The sequence below is a fragment of the Larus michahellis genome, chromosome Z (genome assembly GCF_964199755.1).
Source record: "Larus michahellis chromosome Z, bLarMic1.1, whole genome shotgun sequence".
Lineage (NCBI taxonomy): Eukaryota > Metazoa > Chordata > Aves > Charadriiformes > Laridae > Larus > Larus michahellis.
Genome location: NC_133930.1, coordinates 17374446 through 17387400, shown reverse-complemented (window position 1 = coordinate 17387400; position 12955 = coordinate 17374446). Strand labels below are relative to the sequence as shown.

The window sequence follows — 12955 nt, the reverse complement described above, 5'->3', positions numbered from 1 at the left end:
GTAGTAGAAAAAAATAGTAGCTGACACACAGATCACATACAAGGTCAACCACAGATTGATTGGTGTTAGCAAGTGGTATCACTGGAGTTTCAGTGCAAATGCACAAGAATAAATATGGTTTCTAGAATCATCAGATTACCAGATAAAGGAGGTGACTGCAAGCTCCAAAGACAGTGCAAAAGCAATGCTACTGTGGATATTAACCTGTGGGCAAGCAGAGTAGACAAAGTTTTGTAATTATTAGCAAAACCAGCTTTCTCCTGTTTCTTAACCATTGTTTTAGAAAAACATGAGGTGTGCTTCATTCATTTGTACAGCAAATATGATGAATAATTCCTGTCAGCCTTCCATGTACTAACACAAGCTTCTGATATGGATACCAGTATGATTTTGTAAACTTCACATCTCTTAGGCTTCACTTTTCTGCTACAATTTGACGATACATGTATTTGAATCTGTAGTCTCGTTGACATAATGGGACAACTTCAATATTTAAAATACATCACTAAACGAAGATTTCAGTCTTAAATGCCCCCTACCCAAGATATTATTTAGTAAATACTATAGTATTAATGAGTATAAAACACAAATGTACATACACACAAATGGGAATGAAGATATTTCATTACTCGGGGGCAGAAAACTGAAACAGTGATTGTGAAATACATTTGGAAATTGCAGATTACTTATTATTACTTATTACTTATGCAGATATCATTATTACTTATGCAGATTACTCTACAGCGACTACTGTATCATACAGCACTAGTTCCATATTGTTTTCTGTAATGAACTCTGTGTGGTTTCTTACTACGAGCATTCAGGAGATTTGTTCAGTGGTACAATTCAGAAGGAAAAACCTGAAAGAAATACAGATTGGTCAACTGGCCCAAACTTTAAGCACTTATCTGGATTATCAGGACTTCTCAGGCTTTTGAAATTAGACTGGCTATCTCACAATTACAGACTGCCTTAAAACATTGCGTGTATCACTGTTCTCATTTTGATGCTGCTTATCCTTTCCCCAGTTGGAAACCAAACTTCAGAAGCATAGAACATTTTAGAACATTGAAGAAGATGAAAGCTAAATTCCCTTTAAAAATAGCCCAGTCAAGGAATGATGGACAGTTGGGTGAATGAAAGGGTGAACAGATAGTGTCTTTTTTATTTCTTTCCCTCTTTCTTTTGCTTTTTAAATTTTCTAAATATAATGGAGGATCCAGAGAAGAGAAACATGAGATGCACAGAACTGCTCTCCCTTAGGCTCCATTAAATCAATTAACAAGCTGGGGAAAAGATGGATATCCTTCATCAGAATGACTTTATTGGAGGTTTGGTTGAACCATGTATCCTCCAAAGGATTATCCTGTCTGCATTTGAATTTAATGTAATAATAATTCTGAAGCATAAAAAATGCATATAAGGAGTTGAATAGAAAATGCTAATCAAATAGGGAATAATAGAAAAGTATGCAGAAGGCCAACATTTAGTCAACGAAGCCAAGAAGATATAATTGGTCAAATCTATATCCCTTCTGCTTGCAAATGCATAAAAAAGATTGCTTTCTCTTAGGAGACAGCAGTACTAGCTACCATATGTTCTCTTTTAGGCTGACTTGTCTTAAACCGAGTTGAACAGAGCTAGATAGAAAAAAAAGACCTGCTTTTCTCATTTCTGGTAGAATCCAAGCAGGGAATTTCATTCATTGTTTGGCTGGAAAGGGTATTTATTCCTCTCTTCCTTTTGCCTGCCTAAGCTTATGTCACAGCTGGCTAGAAAATTTTCTGCATCTGGGCAACCTGTATGCAGGTGTGCTGGAGGTCTTGGGGACCTGAGGGCTTTGAAAGTGTAAATACACAGGCTGTCCACTGGTTTTCAAGGCAGCTGAGATCACGTGGACTGTCTTTGCCTTAGCAATCAGAATTTATTCAGGTTTTGTACTTTGTCTCAAGGTCAAACATGTATGTTATCTCAGATAGAGCATTCTTGAGCTTTAAAATATGTAGCCAAAGGGGCTAGACAGTGAGGTTTTCTAAAACACACGCACACACACACAATATCCAGCTATGGAATGGCAAAATATCAGAGTCCTGAAGAAAAAAGAATGGTGTTTGTCAATGCAGCTCTAGACACAAATAGTGGTATCAAAGTTACCCTATTTGTAACTAAAATTTAAGCCACCTCTATGGGTTAAAACTGATCAATGTAATTGAAAAATGGAAAATCATTGAAGTCCCATTCAAAGAGAAAAGTGTACATTGTTACTTACATTAAAGCCTCTGAGCAAAATTTATTTTTAAGTCATACACTCTGTATAGATAATTAAGCAGAATGTGTCAAAGCAATTTGAACAATTTCAGCTGCACCAGAAATGAAGAATATTGCGTCTCATTGCCACATGTAGATTTTCTGGCATTAAACAAGTTGTGAGCTAATGATGTAGTCATTCCCTCAGTGGGGTACTAATCCTAGTCCTCCTGATTGCCTGCTGTCATAAAACCTGTGAGAACTTAATATCAGTAAGATGCCTCCTTTCTGCCAAAGTTGGCTATAATTGACCAATGGGTTAAAAAAATGCAGGACATCATGAACACATACAAAATATGCCTCCTTAAAACCCAGGTTATATATATTTAACTTGCTCATACGGCCCCAAATCCTTAAATATCATTATTTTTCCTATAGTTGTCTCTTAATCACTTGCTCAGTACTTTTTCTTCTGTGAGTTATTTCTAAGAGAAAAAACAGCTTTCTCAATAAAGTGATTTCTTCCTTTCAATGGCCAGGAAATTGACTGATTTAGTTTCTCATCCTTTGAAAGCAGAGTGTAAAGGAAGTGACACTTAGAAAAAAATGTGTGTTGTTAAAGTTATGCACTAGATTTTTACAATTGTGTGTAGGAGTGTCCTAATGAAACTAAGCTATTTTTCAACGTAGTCATTAACAGACTTCGGTGGCCTACGCATGAGTAGGACATAGTTTGTAAATCGAAGTAGTACCTTTCCTTAGCTCAACTGGATTAGTGGGAAAAAGCAAAGAACCTTTCAGGCATACAGATACTTCAAGAACTTTGTCTGCTTTTTTTCTTCTAGCAACAGCTTTTTCCGGTCAGTCTAACTAAAAAGACTACCTCTATCTACAAATCTTCTCCTGGAGCAAAGGTCCTAAAAACCCTTACACATGCCATCAGAGGTGTTGGCCACCGCCATGCCCTGGTCACAGGGAGGACAGCCTTGTGGCTGCCTCTGTAAATGTGACATCTTGAGATGCATCGGAGCAGTCATCCTGAAATACTGAACTCACACAAAATGGTAATACCTGATGCTTTAACATCAGTTTGAAAAAATAGCCAGGAAGGCCAAAGTGAGTAATAAAACCAGTACGCTATAAAGGAGCAGGAGCCAGTGTAATTGCCTAACCAATCTCTTACATAAAGCAGACCACTGCACCTCCAACTTAGTTCTTGTGTAACAGAGACCGATACTTGAACTAGATCAACACTTCGTCCGTGTAGGTCTGAATCACTCTTGCCCTTTAACCACGTCGGCTGTATGATATGCATATGATGTGTATCCTAATCCTTTCCTCAGGCTTCACTTGGTATTTTCTTCATGTAGAGGGAAGAAAAAAATCATCATTATGTCATTTAATTAAGATTTCATATTGGCATAATCTGGTTCCAGTCTGGCTCCAAAGAATTAAATTAAAGAAAATATGAGTGAAAGATTTTTCTCCGCACCAAATGTTAACTTTTAATTTGGCAGTTTGTTCTTTTGTTACCTTTCTTTTAAAACACAGTACTATTTCTCCTGTTACTTTCTGAGTTACATAAAACACGTTCATAATCTTTACTGTTTCTTTCTCCCCAAGATGATATTTAAAGTAATAAAGAATCTGAAATTGCAGCACTGCCTGTGATTAAGACTCGGGGAAATGTATTTTACTTGCTCTGAATGATCTCATATTTAAATAAAAGAACACTTTAAAGAAAAACAAAGCACTTAAAAATGACACATTTCTTTCTCCCTCAGTAATTTTCCACCCTCTAACATCTTAAATAAGGAAAGTTTATGCTTTAGCATAAACTTTCACAGAAAACTAATCAACAAAATGAATGCATTACTGGGACATAACGGCTGAAATTACCACAGCAGGGTGGTTTTGTAGCTATGTTGGTACCTTCATTAGGCAATTCAGGCTGAGCAGGTAACGAGTGTGTATACATGGGTATATCCAGATATAGTTTACATATTGCTAGAGAAGGGTGGGCAGAGGATGGAGCCATATGAGGACATGAGGTTCCAAGGGTGAAAATCCTGTAACAAGAGTGTGTTTTGTTGGGATTCCCAAGATGAGATGAATTCCTTTCTATTTGAGCTGTACTGGCTCCTATGCAGAGGAGTCATGCAGGTCTGATTTCTCCCCTCTGTCTATATCATGCTCGCGTATTATGCTCTTAAGGTACATTACTGATCACTTGTCTTTTTTTTCCAATTTCACTTTTGTTTGCTTCATCTGCCCTACTTCTCAGCTTTTACTCCAGATACCTTTTTTTCATGTTTTGTGCTCCTGTGCTCTCACTTTTTCAGGAATTTCAGTTTTTTAATCTCTTTTTAAAGTTAACTTTCCTCCCTTCTTTTTTCCCTTTCTTCTAGATCTTTTTGTTCCTTCTTTTTATTTTCCTCCCATTCTTTCTTTCTTATTGCTACTCCACCTAGGTCTATTTTACTCTTTCTTACTGATCATGACTGGAGTTGAACTTTCCACTCTGCCAGCCTTTTCTGTGCTTCCCCACCAGCTTCTATATAATTTCCTGTCAACTTTTGCTTTCTTTAGTAATTTCCTTTCTCTGCCTCCTGGGCATGCAAGACAAGCTATTCACTTTCAGAAACAGAAAACAAGCAGCAAGTCTACTGAAAAGTCCCTGGGCAAGGCAAGACAAGTAATAGTTATTGCCAGCTTTCCAGCATCAGCCGAGACTGCAGTAAGGCAGTCTCATACGGAGCTGAGGATGTAGCCTGGGACAGCTCGCATGATGCCACCATGCTGCGAGCAGTAGGAACAGAGAATAAATTTTGCTTGGGATGGAGGTACTGGCTGAAGCTTGACTGGAAAATGGAGTATTTAGATGAGAAGGAAAAACGGCTTATCCTCATCCTTTAGAAAGACAGTCATCTGGAATATCTCTGCAATATTTATTCCCTCATACAGAATATACTTGAAGGGGTAGCCTGGGATTACGCCTCTTGACTTATTGACTCATCAGGATTCACTGATCCTGAATGCCCATGACACCTATCTGGTAATTCACACCTTGCAGTGCTGTTGCTTAGGTAATTTTTGGATTCAGGCAAACAGCACACATCTTGCATCAAATTTTCTATGTGTTTTTACAAGCAAGACTAGTTTTGTGGGGGTTTTTTAAGCTCTGATTCTGATGTCATGTACGTAGACAGTAGCGTCCTATAGTGTCACACTGGTAGCATCCATGTCTGCCTGCTGGTGGGAGTGATAGCCAGGCTGCTCTTCCTTTCAATATATAGGAGTCTCCCAGTGCTCTTTTCCTCACATCTTTTCTGTTTTCCATTCCTGACATGTATTCCTCTACATTTCAAGTTTCATGCAACCATGAAGAAGTCTGCTCTTGGTCTCAGATCTGTCTCCTCATGTCTTAATTTTTTATGTCTTAATTTTTGCTTAACAATGGAGTCCATACATGATGCAGTGTTTCAGGCATTCCAAAACCCTCATAAGAAGGGGAAGTTATGGCAATCAGAGAGGGTGAGGAAGAGTGAGGTAGTACAGCGAAAAGTGATGTAAGAGGAATGTTGTTCTATTTCCGTCACTTATAAATAATTCTCAGATAAAACATTGTTGGTAGAATCATATCCCCACTGAATTCAATTGGAGTTTAGTGACTGACTTCAAAGATGTAGCAACTTACTCTTCATTCACTCTATCTTTAACCCAATAATTCTGGAATTAAATCTGCATTAAATTATGATTATATAAAAGCATTTATTTTTTGTATCCCCTTGGCTCATTACAGAGCAAAAAAGAGGAGGGCGAAGAAGCCTTATGTAGTGTTTATCTAAGTATATAAATGTGATGCTATTGAGACCGGGGTTAAAGAGAATCGCTAAACTGCCCTTTGTTAAGAATCAGTGTTTATTTCTGCTTAGAGACCTTTCTGTTTATACCTTGACAGTAGATAACGACACTTTCTTATGGGATTGTCAGAAGATATCGTAAGTCTATACCAGGAGTAGCACTAGGAAGTAATTTTGTCCTGTTCTTTCTTTATTTAATGGAAAATAAGAGATTGCTCAAGATAACGGCTTTCTGCTTCGCAGGTGCCTGCTGAGACATTTTGTTTCACTGCTGAGACATTTTGTTCCACTGGATTTATTTTGAAAGGATGTAATTTCTTGGGCAAAGGTGGTTCTTGCTTCACTCTTTGATCATGCCTATGCTTCTTAATTGCCTCAGTGGCCAATGGATTCCCTTCAAAGTGAGATTCCCACCTTCTTCCCAGATGCAAAGGGGCTGATTGGAAGAACCCGTTATGGTTTTATTGCTTATACTGTGGAATTAGTTGAACTTCCCTATCATGCCTGCAAACAGGATATCACATAGTGGGAGTGGGAGGAGAATAAAGGAATTTGTTTGAACTGTGAACAAGTATATCTGAGCTTGCTGCTCAGAGAGCCGGCTGCATGGGATATATGAGATGTATGAGACAGCAGAGGCATGGGAGGCTGGAAAAGCAACTTCCAGCAGGAGTGCAATGGGCCTCAGTCAAGGCAGTGAGAGCAGTGGTAGGTGGGATGTCTCCTTTACATCAATCACAAAGCCTTGACTTACTGTAGGAAATGCTAGGGATACTCCACTGGAAATAAAATTATATTTAGTTTTACAAAGCAGGTAGGTAACTGCTGGCTGTATTTTTCTTCTATTTGCTCTGTGTGCATTTATATACAGATGATCGTATATGCTCTTCCTGTCATGTTTGTGTTGCTAACTCAGTAGAGGTTGCCTGCCTGAGCCCCTCTTCATGTGTAATACTGATTAGCCTCGGCTCTTCAGTACGCTGTTAAATCTGTATAACAACTGACCATGCCAGTTTTCCTAACACAAAGTAAGGTCCGCAAGAATGAACTTGAAACTCTTTCAGAAATTGTGCTTTTTTTTTTTGATTTAAAGCAAGTAGGACATTTATAGATTTTTGGTACTAATACTTACATGTAGATGTGCTCATAGTTGGCTCTGTAAATATAAATACTCTTGGTTGGAGACGCCCTTAAGGCCTGTAGCAGTCTTAGGAAAATAGCAGTACTTTTTGCTTATAAGCATGTAAGGGTCTACTACATATGCATTTCTTCGGAGGACAGGAATGTATGCTTCTGTGTTTGTAAAATGAATTAAATTCTGGGAAGGAAGTTTTCCTGTTGATTTCAACTAGCCCTGCAGCTAACTATAATGTACGTTCATATTACCACTGGAGTTGTTCTGATCAGAAAGATATTACTGCTGTAATATTTGAAAACACAGGACTTGCATAACTTTATCAGTTAATACAGTTATTGCAACAGCTAATCTTGTTGTCAGGCAGTGTAATTCCTGTTTAATTTTTATCTTTCTGTCATATTTTTCCCCTTAAAATCCAACGGGAATGATAAATAACGTGAAAAATCGCCTGAAGAAGACAACCTTTCACCTTAGACATACAAATCAGACTGCACTGCAGTTTCAATCACTTCACTAGAAGCAGATGAAAATATAATGAAAAAATTAAAAAAATTTGGCACAGAAAGTAACACAGAAAAGTCCAATACGAGCATAAAGAACTTCTTTGTGAAGGAAGCAGAAAGTCTTTTTTTCAATGCTCATCATATTGCATATATTTTCTGACTATTATTATAATTATGTTTCCTTCCCATTTAGGAGATTGTCAACTTCAACTGTCGGAAGCTGGTTGCTACAATGCCTCTTTTTGCTAACGCAGACCCAAATTTTGTGACTGCTATGCTAAGCAAACTGAGATTTGAGGTGTTCCAACCTGGAGATTATATTATCCGAGAAGGGGCTGTGGGCAAAAAGATGTATTTCATTCAGCACGGTGTTGCTGGTGTCATCACCAAATCCAATAAGGAGCTGAAGCTGACAGATGGCTCTTACTTCGGAGGTGAGTAGGAAAAAATGAATTATAACATTGAAGTGAATGCACTAGAACAAAACATGTTCAGATATCAGACACTAAGAGACGTCAGAGTGTCTTTTGCCTAAACAATTCTAGCTGCAGTGAAGAGTGCGCAAAATATTTCTGAATAAGACATTCAGAGTCTGCTTACTGTTGTGAGGATAATTATTAAACATACAGAATGACCTTCCTGAATGTTGAAGTTATTTTGAATTAAGAGCACCGTTATTTAGCAGACAGTATTTAAATAAAAATATAATACTTTTCATAGTAATTTTGTATCTATTTAAAGATAAAATAAACAGGATTCATCTTCTTTGAAAAGGGATACAATTTTTGAGTCATAAATGCAAAGTACTTCTAAAAGGTTACTAGTGCTTTTTCACTGAATTTTAGCACACAGCAATGTTTATCTTTCCAGTATATACTATGAGAAACTGGACTCCCTATCTGACTAGGTAGCTCTCAAATAGATGTATATTAATAAAAACCAGACATGAATTTTAATCCATATTAGAATCTGAATATTAATATTTTGATGAAAGCAATCTCTTTTTTTTATATATATAATAATTGACCAGTATGAAAATGTTGTTCCTTGTGAATGCAAATTGTCCTTGTGTGATAGAATAGGTGTCTGCTTCTGTGAGTAGCAGCAAGGATGGTTTCCAGAAGCTGATTGAACACATGTGTGTACCACTGCTGCCCATGATGGTTACAGTTAGTTGGTCATTGTATTACTTTTCTGTTGAATCCCATGAATCATCCCAGAACTCAGGCAAAAAGCCTTTCAGAAAATGTTCAATTGAAAGCCTAATCGGTGGCATTTAGCTGGTGTACAGAAGTGGGAAGCTTAGAAAAGTGAATTGGGCTCAGTGTTTGAATTGGGCTATAGGGTTACTTAACTAATCCCATTTTAGAATAATATGCTAAAGCAACTCCTACTCATCCGTCCAGCAGGCCTTGTCACCCTGCAGTAGCCTCTGCAAGGTGATTTCTACTAGTATTTGTAGAAGCACTTCGGTAAAGAGGTCTTCTGCTTATCCCACGGGCTTAGATGGTAGATGCTGAAGACAGGAGATTGAGAAGAAAGAAAAGGTAAATGCTGAGGAGGAAGAAACAGAACAACCTTGGTCTTGGTCTTCTCTATGCTCAGCAGTGCCCCAGTTTATGAAAATGAGTTTGCAAGAGCCTGCTTGCTGAATCTGACCATAATACTCCTCTGAACCAGCAGAGGATCAGAGGGGATTTTGCATGAAAGTATTTTACATAACTGTCAGCCTGTTGTTGCAGTGCAACGACTACTTAGTTCATCCTTTTCATCCGCTACCCTTCTTAGCAGAAATGCAGACAAAAAATAAGCTACTTGAAATATCCAGACTCCACAAGAATATATTACACTGCGTACCAAAGCAGTTTTCCTCATCCAGACTGCAGCTGGGATGAAACAAGGGGTGCAAACATTGGGGCAAATGCATCCAAAGCCTGGCAGCTGCTGGGGCAAATGGGAGATAATAACTGTTGCTGGATGAGGCGAGAGCAACGAGAGGCAAAGAGAAGGAGAGAAAAAGAGAGGAGAGGAGAGAAAAAGAGAGAAAAAGAGGGAGAGGAGAGGAGAGGAGAGGAGAGGAGAGGAGAGGAGAGGAGAGGAGAGGAGAGGAGAGGAGAGGAGAGGAGAGGAGAGGAGAGGAGAGGAGAGGAGAGGAGAGGAGAGGAGAGGAGAGGAGAGGCAAGTGCACAGGGAGACAGAAGCTGAGAAAGGTAGTGCCATAAGATCCAAAGTAGTGTGATTCAGAACTGTGAAGTGAAAAGGTTTGGTTTGTCAAAGCAGAAAAAAAATAATATTCTCATCTCTTTGGAGAAGACTTTTTTTTCCCTGAAACGTATATCAGAATCTGAGTACAGCTTCCTGACCAAAGCAGACACAAGTGTTCTTGTCATTGGTAAAATGACAAGCTGGAAGAGTAAGCCTGTGTTCAAATCCTAAAACAAATAACCCCTTTTTTCTGCAATGGAGACATGCAAAATCTGAGGCTGAGATACCGTTTAAGAAGCTGCAACTTATAACTTCAAATTCAACTGTATAGCTCCCAGGTCTAACATAATACATAAATATCAACACAAGCGAGGGAAGAACACACAGGTGGGAGGCGTGTGCTATACCTAAACAGATCCTTTTTCAATTTTTAAATGTCTCATGAATTGGAAGTTCCCAGTCCCAGCTCAGAGATGCGAACTGTTGGATGTCAGGTGTGTCCTGGAGCTGAGTTTCCTGGCGGTCCTGGCGCTGGGGAGATTCAGGAGGAGTCCTTGGAGAGGCAGGGTAGCCTCCAGAACTCATGAAGGTTTTCGCCAACATCCTGCCTTGGATCTGGAAAATGTTTATCAAACTTAGAATATGTAAAATGTTTGGGTATTGACAACATTGTGTTTGTAGAAAACTTATGACAAACTGGAGCTGCTGGAGAACTGGAGGTTAGTGTGAAAACCAATATTTAAGAAGAACCAAAGCAGTATCACCAGTATTTGGGAGAGGCTTGAATGGAAACTGCTGGGAGAGTGAAAGCCTGGAAAACCAAAAGTTGCAGTAATAAAGAGAGGAAATATCTAGAGGTTTGAAGACTGAAATGCTGTTGAACATTTAAATTCTCTTGCCTGATCTTTGTTCTTAATTAAAAAACTGGATTCCCTATGGATCTGGGTGTTATAAGTCTCACATAAAACTAGATAAACCTTATAATTGCTTGGAAATTCTTCTCAAAAAGAATAGGCCTGGATAATGGTCAGTGAAACAGATTAATCAGACTACACTTCACTTCTGCTTTACCTTCTCTGTTGATTTTTGGGGGACATGCAGAATGGTGACTCTAGAGAGCTCTCCGTAGATCTGGATTTGATTACCATCTGCCTCTTTCCTCATCTCTTCTCACTGGTTTCTCCTTTCTGGAGGGAAGGAGTAAGTACAAAACAGTAAGCACATAGATCTTGTGGTTTGTTCATTGGTGTTCCTGTGGGAAGAGCATCCTATCCCTTAACTTTATGTGTGTTCAAAAATCTAATCCTCTTGAACTTCGTGTGCAGGAGCGTTACTTAGCCCAGCAGCGTGTGGGGTGCTAATTTTCATGCTGTAAGTTTTTTTCAGACTGCTGATTGAAGGGTATTATCATCCTACGTATCTACTCCAAGTGCTAGTATGAATTTGAAAGCAATTTCTGGTACTGTCCTTTTCCCTAGGCCACATCCCCTCTACCTTCACCCCCATTCCCCCTTCGATGGAATACATGAAATGTGTAAGGGAGTGCGTGAGAAATACTGACCGGCCTACACTCCCTCAGATCTGCAGTCAACATAGCAAAAAACAACATCTCCTAATTGTTAGATGATAAATGTCTTCAGAAAAAAGTGTGATTTTAAGTTTATTATGTTCTTTCAAACCTTTCAATAATGACCACAGAGGAAATGTTTTAAAGCGAGTGCCATAAATTACGTCTTGAACAGACATGAATCACTGGAAGGATTTTCTCATAAAGATCCAGGACAATCCATTTTCCTTGCTTTTTACTGTCATTTAAAAAGAATAGTAACTTTTTATTGCCTTACCTTAGAATCCCTGTCCTCACATGGTGGGCTTGTGTGAGTTTGTATAAAAGGGACAGGAATGAGGCAATGAAGAATACATGAAGCTGATTTTCACAGTATCGCACAGTTATATAGTCACCTCTACATCAGTGAAATGATGTAAGCCACAGTTATCAGTGGAGAATTCCAGGATTTAAATACTCTACAGGTGCTTTAATGGAATTCTCCAGGACCATATCTTGTTATTTTTGAGGAAATACAGCAATACTCATTTTTCCTAAACGTCTATGGATTTTTTTAAGTCTTCCTTCACTTTTTCCCTCAGTTTTCTAAAATGTCTCCCAGTTCCCTGTTATTAGGAAGGGGATTGCTGCTACTTTCAGCAAATCAGTAAATGAGGCTTTTCTCTTTACAAATAAAAGAAAAACTTTTCCCACTGAGACTGACACAGTTTTCATAGGAGGTGAAATAAGATTGCCCTTAATGGAAATTATGACCTTCTGCTTCTAGCCGCTTCTGTAGGGTCAGCAAAATATGAATGAAGAAGGTAAGGAGAGAGGGATGGTGAGGGCATGGGATAAAACCATAGGGGAGGTCAGAAGAGTGTGAGAAGTGAGATGGAGGTCAACAGAGAGAGGACTGTGAGGGTAGGAGTCAAGTTGTGGGTGGTTCAAAAAAATAGGAGACAGAGGAACTGTGAGTGCAGTCACGTCCATGAGATTGATGGAAAAGGGAAGAAAATGCAAAGTGCAACAGCTCGTCTGAACAACACTAAAGCAACTTTCAGAAGATGGAAAGGAGTGCAAACGTGTTTCATCTATACCTTTTGAACAGCATGTAGGAAAACCTGACTGCACATGTGTTTGCAGCTAAGCTGAATTGGAAGCTTGAGATGAGCACACTTGAATTCATCCTTCCTGGGACGGAGAATAAAAATCAGGAGTCAGGTGAAAAATGTAAGCAATTGCATTTTGAGGATGTTGTGAGGGCTAAATTATTTAATTTTTTGTCATCTTGTCCATGGTTTTGAGTATCTGCAGTTTACAATACTGAAAATGTAAAGTCTTTGTTAAGTACACAGCAGTGGAGAATGAGAGCTTCCCATTTTTTTTTGTCTGTGTCAGTGCAAATTTGTATTTCTCTTTAATAACTTAATAGTTCAAACTCTTTTATGCT

The 12955-nt window shown here is 38.6% G+C and overlaps 1 protein-coding gene across 1 annotated transcript in view; it reads left to right on the top strand.

Annotated features, from left to right (window-relative positions):
* The window catches only part of HCN1 (hyperpolarization activated cyclic nucleotide gated potassium channel 1), a 203092-nt gene that overhangs the window by 173195 nt on the left and 16942 nt on the right, over positions 1-12955 (top strand). Inside the window, exon 6 of the mRNA XM_074570419.1 lies at positions 7945-8185. Coding sequence (XP_074426520.1) covers positions 7945-8185 — 241 coding nt within the window. The remainder of the gene's footprint in view (positions 1-7944; positions 8186-12955) is intronic.